Source organism: Eleutherodactylus coqui, unplaced genomic scaffold, assembly GCF_035609145.1.
Source record: "Eleutherodactylus coqui strain aEleCoq1 unplaced genomic scaffold, aEleCoq1.hap1 HAP1_SCAFFOLD_130, whole genome shotgun sequence".
Taxonomy (NCBI): domain Eukaryota; kingdom Metazoa; phylum Chordata; class Amphibia; order Anura; family Eleutherodactylidae; genus Eleutherodactylus; species Eleutherodactylus coqui.
Window position 1 is genome coordinate 130608 of NW_027101831.1, and position 11958 is coordinate 142565.

At 51.4% G+C, this 11958-nt stretch overlaps 1 protein-coding gene across 1 annotated transcript; it reads left to right on the top strand.

The window, feature by feature from the left end:
* Window positions 1-6366: 6366 nt before the first annotated feature.
* LOC136591498 (uncharacterized) lies at window positions 6367-11573 on the top strand. Its single transcript, XM_066588528.1, has 2 exons — window positions 6367-7173; window positions 9544-11573. Exons 1-2 carry the CDS (start codon window positions 7038-7040, stop codon window positions 10515-10517), a joined length of 1110 nt encoding a protein of 369 aa, XP_066444625.1. The 5' UTR covers window positions 6367-7037; the 3' UTR covers window positions 10518-11573.
* Window positions 11574-11958: the final 385 nt, after the last annotated feature.

Sequence of the window (11958 nt, forward strand, 5' to 3'; positions counted from 1 at the left end):
CGTTCACCTTCTCCTGAAACCCCCGGTAGAAATCCTCATTAAACATCTACAGTTGTATATAATTCCTCTCATTGAGACTTTTCATACATTATCTCTATAGCTGGTTCAGGTACTGGGTTGGAGCCTTAGGTGTAGTAGCCGCAGATGTGGAGAGAGTAGTTGGGGACGAGCCAGGAGTCAGCAACAGGAGATCTTATAGGGCAGAACAAATGGAGGAGGTGGGTCGTGTTGTCAAGAGGGAAGCCAGGGGTCAGTATCAGAAGGTCTCAGTGTCACAGTACAAATGGAGGAGGCGGATCGCTTTCTCAGAAGGGAAGCTAGGGTCGGTATCAGAAGGTCTCAGTTGAATAGCAGAGAAGCAGGCAGAAGTGGAGCTTGATCAATGGCTAGTGAGGCAGAATATACACGCAAGGGAGGAGGAAACATGGCCTGGTTTATATAAGAGGCTTACTCAGAAACAGAAGCATGGCTAGGTTTCAGCAAAGGAGCTGTCCATGTCTTGGAGAGAGCTGCTATCTGGAGCGCAGCGATATTCTTGAGGTGCAGGTGACCTGTTCAGAAATTGGATGTAGGGGTAAAGGAGGGATTGGAGTCGAAGATAACCCCAAGGCAGTGGGCGTGCTGTCTGGAAGTTATGGTGGTGCCACACACTGGGATGGAGATGTCAGGATGAGGTCGGTTAGTAGGGGGCGGAAACAGGAGGTCAGTATTTGAGAGTTTCAGTTTAAGGTAGAGAGTGGACATAGGGTTAGAGACAGCGCACATTCGGTTGCATACTGAAGAAACGGTGCTGTAATGTCATGAGAGGAGGTGTATAACTGGGTGTCGTTAGTGTAGAGATGGTACTGACAGCCAAATCTCCTGATGGTCTGTCCTGATGGTAGTGGCTGTGTTAATGGAAAAAAAGAGGGGGCCGAGGACTGAGCCCTGGGGGACCCCAACAGCAAGGGAGGAGGATCAGTAGGGAATAGTTGCCCCTCGATTTTAGCCGTTAGGAGGTTGTTTGACACTTTAGTCAGAGCGGTTTCTGTCGAGTGTAGAGGATGGCAGCCAGACTGCAGGGGGTCAAGCAGAGATTTTTCTGATAGATAGCTTTTAAGGCGGGAGTAAATTAGGCGTTCTAATAATTTGGAGATGAAGGGGAGATTTGAGATGATTCGGTAGTTGGCAGCATCGGTCGAGTCAAGAGTCGATTTCTTTAGCAGTTGGGATATGATAGTCTATTTGAATTAGGAGGGGGAGATGCCAGAGTTTTGGGTGTGAACGGTCTGAAGGTCCTGTACGTATGGTAGGTTGGTGGGTCTGGCGAGATTCTAGGCAGCTTGACAGAGAAAGAGAGGAGGTTATGGTCCGAGAGCGGGAGAGGGGAGTTAGGGAAGTGGCAAGCAGAGCAGAGATGGAGGAAGACTAGATCAAGAGTATTGCCATCTCTGTGAGTGGGAGAGGCTGTGAGTTGTGAGAGACCAAGGAAGGAGGTCTACATTTGCTGTAATTGAGCCTCTAGAACATGCAAACTCGTAGGCTGTCGAATTTGGCATCCCAGATGGTCCAGTACATGTTCTATTGGCGATAAATCAGGCAACTGGGCAGCCATGGAAGTGTGACAGTGTTGTGGAGACATTCCTAGAAACCCTAGTTGTGTGCGGCCAACTATTATCCTGTTGGAGGCCGCCATGAGAGACAACACATGTGCCTGCAGGATGTCCTGAACATATCGCTGAGCTGTCATTGTCCCTCGTACCACTACTAGCGGTAGCCGACTGTTATGCAGTGGCCCCCAGATCATGACACCCGCAGTGGGGGCGGTGCACCGCTCCACAGCAAAGGCAGGATTGCGGTGCTCACCCCCAGGTTTCCAAACACGAACACAGCCGCCATCAATGCCCAAACTAAACCGGGATTAATCGCTGAAGACAACTGGAATCCACTTTGTAGCATCCAATTTAATCGTGCATAACACCACTGCAAATGGTGATGGTGGGTGTCAAAGGCAGTACACATCATGGGCGCCATGAGACCAAAGGTCCTTCAGCCAATCACCTGGAAATGGATACAACAGATGCAGGGGTCTAACGATGGTGTCACCTGTTTCTGGATGGCGGACAACGAAACACTTTGAACTGCTCATACTCATCGAACGCTCATATGATGCCGTCTACTGGTGGTCTGACGGGGGGGGGGGGGGGGGTCCTGAGCCCGGTCACCTTGTGTGCCCTCACACATCCACTGGTCCCAACACCTCCTAACAGTCTGGTCAGAACGGTCCAGGTGTCAGCAATTTCTTAATATGACCATTCAGCTTCTTACATCCAAAGAAAAACCTTCTGTGTGTCTTAGAGGCGTCTAGTGGTCAACAAGCTCTGAAGGCAAACAGAAGCCTTTCTGTTATTTTTCAAACCCCATTGAAATCACTTGGGTAATAAATCATTTTTTCTCGTGTTATTACTCTTTCTCCCCTCTAAAAACGGAAACCGTGAACTGACCGTCACGCAGGTGTGAGCGCGGCCTTAGGGCGCCCACCCACTGGCGTTTGCGATTTTCGTGCGTGAAGAACGCCGCGTTTTCCCCGCATTTTCCGCGCATTTTCGCGGCGTTTTCGCGGCTTTTCCATTAATTTCCATTGACTTTCATGGGTGCATTAGGAGAAAAATAAGGACACATATGCAACTGACAGTTCCTATGTTAAAAAACGCAACGCAACGCAAAACAAAACGCCAGTGGGTGGGAGTACATTCAATTCTAATTGCTCTTGAGAAAAAACGCAAAACGCAAAGAAAAAAAAATCGCCAGTGGGTGGGCGCCCTAATTCTGTAATCCCTGTGCCTCGTGTTTTGTATGTGGGATATATGTGTTTGTCAGAACTTCCAAGTCATTTCATGTTTCAGAATCTCAAACATTTTGATCTTAATGTAACAAATACATCAACAGTAGTTTCAGGCATCCCTCACACAGGCGTTGCGGTAAGCGCTACGATTTATATTGCGGGGCTTTGCAGCATTTTATTTTTGTTTTGATGAGGAGTGCGAAACGCTCAAAAATAGAACAAACCCTGCTGGAAAATCACAGCGCTAAAAATCACTGTAATCGAGCGGCTGTCTGAGCGGTCCAGTTGAAAACAATGGGAGCGCTATACCGCGATGCTGAAAGTGCCGCTCTAGTCGTGGTAAAACACGTCTGTATGAGGGAGACCGTAGGCAGGTGTGAAAAATGCTGCAAAGTGAGAATGCTTTTAGAAATAGAAGAAGTGTTCTCAGTTTCATCAAAAACCAAAATGCAAAGTGAGTGAAGAGAGGAATCTAAATCAGTATTTGGTGTGACCGCCCTTTACCTTCACAACAGCATCAGCTCTTCTAGGAACGCTTGCATACAGTTTTTGAAAGAGCTCCGCAGGGAGGTTGTTCCAGACATCTTGGAGAGCTAAGTACAGATCTTCTGTGGATGTCGGCTTGTGAAACCATTGGTCACGTTTTGCGGGCGTGATTTTAATCCCTTAGTAAAGTTGGACTTGATGGATATTTGTCTGTTTTCAACCTACATAAACCAAGTAGCTGAAGAGTTTGTGCCTGCGGCTGCTGACGTCTCCTGATGCCCCCCACCGATGACGGTTGTCCCACCAGACCCCTTGTTCCCCGTCTTCCAGTAGTCAGGCCATATCCAACACGGACTTCAATAGAAATCCATGGCATAAATCTGCATGTTAACGGTAGATCTCTGACATGGATCTGGATTAGAGCTGCCGTACGTACGCACACCAACTACTTGCATTCAGTCTGTATGTGGATACACCGCTGCGGAATCCACATCAACAAGGGACATGTCACTTCTCTTCTTTCCATGAAGCCTTTGGGCCATGTGCTGTCTGTGTTAAATCCCGGGCAGCACATGACCCCATTATAGCCTATGGGTCTATGCAGATTAACGAGGACCGCTAACTCATCGCATGCTCTATTCCTGTCCGTATCACGCTGATGCATGGCTATGTGCTATATCCAAGTGAGTCCGACAGCACATGGACAAGTGTCTGCGTGTTGTCCGATGCAAGGTAAACCCCAATCACTCGGGCGCAACTTGTACACACGGTAGGTGTGCACACGGAGTAATCTTGTATATACTCTATGCAGCACTAGTTACAGGAGGTCCAACCATGTGAACACAGCCTAATGGGTACAAGTAGTAATCTTGTATATACTCTATGCAGCACTAGTTACAGGAGGTCCAACCATGTGAACACAGCCTAATGGGTACAAGTAGTAATCTTGTATATACTGTATGCAGCACTAGTTACAGGAGGTCCAACCATGTGAACACGGCCTAATGGGTACAAGTAGTAATGCTGTATATACTCCATGCAGCACTAGTTACAGGAGGTCCAACCATGTGAACACAGCCTAATGGGTACAAGTAGTAATCTTGTATATACTCTATGCAGCACTAGTTACAGGAGGTCCAACCATGTGAACACGGACTAATGGGTACAAGTAGTAATCTTGTATATACTCCATGCAGCACTAGTTACAGGAGGTCCAACCATGTGAACACAGCCTAATGGGTACAAGTAGTAATCTTGCATATACTCTATGCAGCACTAGTTACAGGAGGTCCAACCATGTGAACACGGACTAATGGGTACAAGTAGTAATCTTATATATACTCTATGCAGCACTAGTTACAGGAGGTCCAACCATGTGAACACGGACTAATGGGTACAAGTAGTAATCTTGTATATACTCTATGCAGCACTAGTTACAGGCGGTCCAACCATGTGAACACGGACTAATGGGTACAAGTAGTAATCTTGTATATACTCCATGCAGCACTAGTTACAGGAGGTCCAACCATGTGAACACGGCCTAATGGGTACAAGTAGTAATCTTGTATATACTCCATGCAGCACTAGTTACAGGAGGTCCAACCATGTGAACACGGACTAATGGGTACAAGTAGTAATCTTGTATATACTCTATGCAGCACTAGTTACAGGAGGTCCAACCATGTGAACACGGCCTAATGGGTACAAGTAGTAATCTTGTATATACTCTATGCAGCACTAGTTACAGGAGGTCCAACCATGTGAACACAGCCTAATGGGTACAAGTAGTAATCTTGTATATACTGTATGCAGCACTAGTTACAGGAGGTCCAACCATGTGAACACGGCCTAATGGGTACAAGTAGTAATGCTGTATATACTCCATGCAGCACTAGTTACAGGAGGTCCAACCATGTGAACACAGCCTAATGGGTACAAGTAGTAATCTTGTATATACTCTATGCAGCACTAGTTACAGGAGGTCCAACCATGTGAACACGGCCTAATGGGTACAAGTAGTAATCTTTGAATGCCGCGAGCTAACTAAGGATGCGGCACATGACTGGGAACAGGTACAGCAGGGGTTAAGTAGAGCGAGCAAAAGGGGGGTGGAGTTTAGACAGGAAGAGAAAGGGTGGGGGGGAGCGGAAGGAGCTCAGTCGTGAGACAGGAAGAGACGGGAGAAGACTGGAGAAGAGACAGCAGCAGAAAGAAGATTGCAAAGGGCGAAAAGCGTTTCCAGAAGAGAGGAGAAGAAGTGCGGAAAAGGGAAGGAGTATCCAGCAGAAGAGGAGAAGCGGCGAAGAAATACCTGCAAGCGGCGTGGAAGAGGAGAAGGCAACCGCGTCCGGCGATCCAGAAGTCCCAAGATCGGATGATGGAGGAGCTGCGAGCCCAGATTCGGGAGGCGATCCAGACGGACGGCGCGGAATGGCTGGAGGAGATCCTCGCAAGCTGCAGATCGGGGTCGGAGTCCGGAAGGCCAGTCGGGCCGGCAGCAGCGTTACCGGCGGCTGCCGAGGGAGCGGAACAGCTGGGGGATGCCGGGCGAGGCCGCCCGAAGAGAAGACGGAACCCCCCTGCGAGGCTCAGTCCGAGCCCCGCCGCCAAGAGGGTCGGCCGCAGGAGCGGCCGCAGCGGAGAGATGTTGCAGGGCGCGGGACGCGCCACGAGGGCGGAGGCGCGAAATTCGAATCGCGCGGCGGTTGGAGCGACCGCGGAGGAGCAGCGGGAACAGCCGGGCGGCAGTCCGCAAAACAGCAGAGGGGCACCGGCAGCATCAAGCAGGGGCTCCGGGTCCAGGAGCCAGCGCGCAGTCGGGCGCACGGCAGCAGGAGACACCGGCAGCATGGAGCAGCAAGGGAGGCACGTGCCACGTGCAGACGCATGGCGGGAAGGCAGGCAAGATGGCGGCAGAGCAAGGCAGCAGCGCCAGGTACCGGGGAGGAGGGGGGGAGGAGCGTCCTCAGAGGGCCAGGTGGCCAGGCACTTAAATCCATTACCCGGGAAGTATAACCCTGGGGGGGGGAGGGATAGGGGATACAGCCCGGCCACCAGCTCTACCGGCAGTGCAGCCACCAGGGCAGGGAGCGCTCAAGGAGTTAGGGAAAGTGGGGAGATTATAGGAGAAGCGGGGATCCCATTTGTTTCCCTTGTCCCGGAGGGTCCATCGGCCGGGTCTTATGCGAGTCACCCTATACATGAGCAACGACATAGCCGGTATGTAAATTACATCCCGCCCGCTGGCACCGGGTACATAGTCAGCACCCAGACCCGTGAGCATAGCGGTCGCGCGGCTCACAGATATCACCTTCCACAGCAGCAAGCGATAGCGCCCCCTAGCTCACAGAGACTTTGTTATGTCAACCCACGTTTCGTGGTGGCAACATCGTCAGGTGGGGGGGATTCCTCACAGGGCTACGCCAGTCGCGCAAGCGGCAACAGGCAAGGTTTGGGTGCCAAGCGTAGGCAACGCGAGAGAGCTAGGAGGGCAAGGTATCAGCAAAGGCGTGAGAATGAGCTTGCGAGAGTAGGAGCGCAAGCAAGCGAGAGCATAAGGAGGCCGAGCGGAGAGTCTCTGGGCGACGGATCCAGGAGTCCAGGTGTGCGGCACCACCAGGATACTTACCGCCATGCGGAACCTCCGCCAACACCTTCAACAAACAGGCACAACATACGCCACAGGAGGCGGGATACACCCCCGGGACGGCCAGAGCGGGGCCACCTTATGATAACGGGAGGATATGCGACAAACGACGCTCCGCATGTGAGTTCGCGGCAGCCATCGAGCAGCAGAGGCAGGAGCCCTGGGAGAAGGACGGCAGGGACCTCGCCCTTGGCGATGCCGGAGGACGGTCGTGCCGGTGAGTCAGAATGTTTAAATGCTTGGAAAAATGTAATGGATCCCGCCAAGGTGGCGGAGAAAAACGATTTGGTTTTAGTATTAAAATCGGTTTTGAGTAAAATGGATAAAAAAGAGGTTTTATCGGTGTCCTGTGGATCCCCGGGGGGCGCGGGCCCACCCGTGGGGCAGGAGGGTGGCTTAACAGCCGGAGGTGAAGTGGACCCGATGGAAGGGTTGAGATACGCAGACTCGTTGTTCTGCGGGGTTGCCCCCTTGGGGGTCGGTGTGTCGGATGATCTTCTCGATAAGATCCGGAAAGGTGTTTATGTGGACATTTGGTCTCTGTTGTCTCCGGACCATGTGACGGTGGATAAAGAGAGGGTGTCGGATCGTGTGGATAAAAAATCGAAGGTCGCTAAGACTTTCTGTAATTGGGTTCAAGCGTTTACGGTTTTGGCGTACGTTACATGCCAACAGTACCCTAAGAAAGGTCCCGAGATGTTGGTCTATCTTAACACCATTTTCAGTGCATATAAGTTGCACGGAGGCACCGCGTGGTGGCGCTACGACGAGGACTTTCGTCGGCGCGTGTCGGGTACGGCCGTGAGTTGGGCGACAAAAGCGACCGATGTATGGTTGCAACTCATTTTAGCCCAACGCCCGCAAAAACCTACCTTTCAAGGGGGGGCCGCGGGGGGCGGGCAACAGCCCCCTGCGGCCTCTCCGCGGCAAAACGGGTCATGCTGGCTCTATAATGAGGGCCACTGTCGGTTTTTCGCGACGTGCAAGTTTAGGCACGAATGTTCGGTCTGCGGAGGACAACACTCCGCGGTGCGCTGCTTCAAAAAACAGAGACTGCCAGTCACCGGGGGCGGTGCCAGTGGAGCACCGAACCCCGGTGAAAAGCAAGTACCTCTTCCAGTGGCTCGACAGATACCACAGGAGGGAGGAAGCAAGAATCCTTAGGCAAGGTTTTACCGACGGTTTTTTAATCCCCTTTTCATTTCAACCTTCTTCCACCTTGTGCGCAAATTTAAAGTCGGCCCTGGATAATATAGTATTGGTAAGAGAAAAGGTCAACAAAGAGGTGTCGGCGGGCCGCATGGCGGGCCCCTTCGACGAACCACCGTTCGCGAACTTGCGGGTCTCACCGTTGGGGCTAGTCCCTAAGAAAGAGGCGGGCAAGTTCCGATTGATCCATCATCTATCCTTCCCAAAAGGGGAGTCGGTAAATGATGGCATTACAAAGGAACAAGCATCGGTGGTTTATGCGTCATTTGATCAGGCGGTCGCTTTGGTCAGAGCAGCGGGTAAGCGGGCACAGTTAGCGAAAGCCGACATTGAGTCGGCTTTTCGGCTACTTCCAATTCACCCTGAGTGTTTCCACTTGTTGGGTTGCAAGGTAGATAATCAGTTCTTTTATGATATGTGTCTGCCGATGGGCTGCTCGATTTCGTGCTATTACTTCGAGCTTTTCAGTTCATTCCTGGAATGGATGCTCAGGTTCGAAACGGGCATCACATCGGTGACGCACTACCTTGACGATTTTCTGTTTGTCGGTACGGAGGCATCGGGCACCTGCGAGTTTTTGTTAAGCACATTTCGGTCATTGATGCAGGAGGCGGGGGTCCCGTTGTCTGAGGAAAAGACCATGGGCCCGGTGACAAGGTTAACGTTCCTAGGAATCGAGATCGACACCGAGGAAATGGTTTTTAGATTACCGATCGAAAAAATTGCCCGCCTCCGGCAGACGGTTAACGATGTCGTACGGTGTAAAAAAGTTACGCTGCGCCAAATACAGGTCCTCTTGGGTTTATTGAACTTTGCGTGCAAAGTGATACCCATGGGTCGCGTTTTTTCACGGAGGCTGTCGCTAGCGACGGTGGGTGTAAAGGAGCCGCATCATTTTATTAGAGTCACGCCCGGGATTCGAGGGGATTTACACACATGGAAAATCTTCTTGGAAGCGTTCAATGGGCACGTGGTGTGCCCTAAGGAAGAGTGGTCGGGTACAGGTCTTAGCCTGTCCGCGGACGCTGCAGGGTCTACCGGATTTGGGGTTATTTTCCGGAACCACTGGTGCAGGGAACCATGGCCAGTATCCTGGATAACTAAGCGGTGGAATCAAAACATTACTTTATTGGAGTTTTTCCCGTTGGTGGTGGCTGTGGAACTATGGGGTGAGGAGTTACAAGATCACAAAGTGTGTTTTTGGTCTGATAATGCTGCGGTGGTGCACATTATTAATCGGCAGTCTTCATCTTCCCCACCGGTGTTGGCACTCGTGAGACATGTGGTCTTGAGATGTTTACAGCGTAATATATATTTACGGTCAAAGCATGTGCCGGGATATAAAAATGTGGCAGCTGACGCGCTCTCTCGTTCGCAGATGGAGCGGTTCAGAGAGCGGCACCCTCAGGCGGATGCGTTGGGAGTACGCTGCCCGCTTTTCTTGTGGGATCTGGCAGAACAGAGCTGCTGAAGCTTGTCGAGTCATCCGTGACAGTGGGAACCTGGAAAAACTATAATGCGGTGTGGAAAAAATGGTTGTGTTGTACGGATGGCAGGGTAGCTGGGGGCGAGAGGGCCCGGTCAGCTACCCTGGATATGTTAGCGTCCCTACGGGCGGGACGGGCGTCGGTGGATGCGGCGAAAAAGCATCTTGCGGGCGTCGCCTTTTTGCTAAAGTTGCACGGGTTCAGAGACGTGACAAAAGAGTTCGTTTTTCGCCAGATAGTGCGCGGGTGGAAGAAAGAAAAGGCCGGCTCGGATGCCCGCCGCCCGATTACTTACCGGTTGTTGTGCAAGTTATTGGACACTTTGGAGGTCACGTGCTCCAACGGGTACGAGGTTTTACTGTTTAGGACGGCGTTCTTGCTGGCATTTTTTGCGGCGCTCAGGATCGGCGAGTTAGTCCCGAAGAGCAAGTTTATGCCGGGAGGTCTTATGTTTGACGATGTGGTAACGGTAGACGACGGGATACGGGTCAGGATTAAAAAATCAAAAACCGACGTTTTCGGTAGAGGTGAGTGGGTGCCGATCTCGCGGCTAGGCGCCGTTTGGTGCCCAGTAGATACGGTAGCCAGTTACATGGCAACAAGGCCGGCGGGGGAGCAGTTTTTGGTTCACGCATCCGGCCTCCCCCTCACCAGGTTTCAGGTAACGGCGGGGTTAAAATCGGCTTTGAGGTCTGTGGGCCTCGATCCGAAGGAATTCGGAACCCACTCCTTCAGAATCGGTGCGGCCACGTCGGCAGATGCGGGTGGAATGAACGAAGACGGGGTAAAACGGCTTGGGAGATGGAAGTCCCAGGCATATAAGTCTTATGTGCGACCCGATCTGGCGGTGCGAGATTTAAGTTAGGGTCAAAAGGCCCCTCGTTTTTCTTTAAATGTGAGGCAGTGTCCTTCAAGTTGGTTGCCCTTGTTTTGTTTTTTCTTGTTTTTTATTTGCAGCAGCAGAACCGTGGAAGGTACACATAGTCGGGCATTCCTATATTCACTGGGCACAAAGGAGGGCAGCAGTACGCCCGTTGGGATCGGAGCTAGGCCTACCCGGAACATCCGTAACCTGGCACGGAGTCCGGGGGCTAAGATGGCCCGACATGTGGAAGCTTGTGGTGGACATAGCCAGAAGTACCCCCCGGAAAGTGGTGTTGGTGGTTCACGCCGGGGGGAATGATCTCGGGAAAGCAAAGACACGAGACCTGCTGGTCATCATGAAACAGGACTTACTGCGTTTTCGGGAATGTTTTAATGGATGCATCATCGTGTGGTCTGACATTGTCGCGAGGAGGCTCTGGAATGGAGCAAGGAGCCTGGAAGCGGTGGACAGAGCCAGGAGGCTGATCAACATGCGGATGTCGCAGTTTGTTCACTCTATCGGAGGGGTGGCGGTGCGCCATTGGGAGCTGGAAGAGAAGGAAAAGGGGGCATTGAGGAGGGACGGTGTTCACCTCAATGAGGTAGGGTTGGATACGTTCCTATCCGGCTTGCAGGATGGGGTCGAGAAAGCTTTAGCTCGGGTTGGTGGGGTGGGGACGGAATGAGCCGTAGTAACGCGGCACATCCCGTGTGGCCCGGATTTTTTGTCCATGCTGTGAGGAAGTAGAGGAGGGTTTGCAAGCCGAAGGAACGGGGCTTACAAACGTCCTCAGTGGACTGTTTATGGACTTTAAAGTTTTAGCATACGGACAGCATGGACGGTTTGTTCTATAAAGTTTTCAATAAAGTTTTTTGATATTCGTTAATAAATAAAAGCTGTGGCCTACCCCACAATTGGCAGAAACAAGAAGTTGTAAGTATTGGTTATTTAGTAGATAAGTGAGCGGGTAAAGGATTGTGAGTGTTCCCAGTCTTGAATGCCGCGAGCTAACTAAGGATGCGGCACATGACTGGGAACAGGTACAGCAGGGGTTAAGTAGAGCAAGCAAAAGGGGGGTGGAGTTTAGACAGGAAGAGAAAGGGTGGGGGGGAGCGGAAGGAGCTCAGTCGTGAGACAGGAAGAGACGGGAGAAGACTGGAGAAGAGACACCCGCCCACCCGCCCTGGAGGGATAGGGGAGAGGTGGGATGGTTATGAAGGACTATCGTTGGAAGTTGTCACAGCTGTTTTTGGCCCGGATTTTTTGTCCATGCTGTGAGGAAGTAGAGGAGGGTTTGCAAGCCGAAGGAACGGGGCTTACAAACGTCCTCAGTGGACTGTTTATGGACTTTAAAGTTTTAGCATACGGACAGCATGGACGGTTTGTTCTATAAAGTTTTCAATAAAGTTTTTTGATATTCGTTAATAAATAAAAGCTGTGG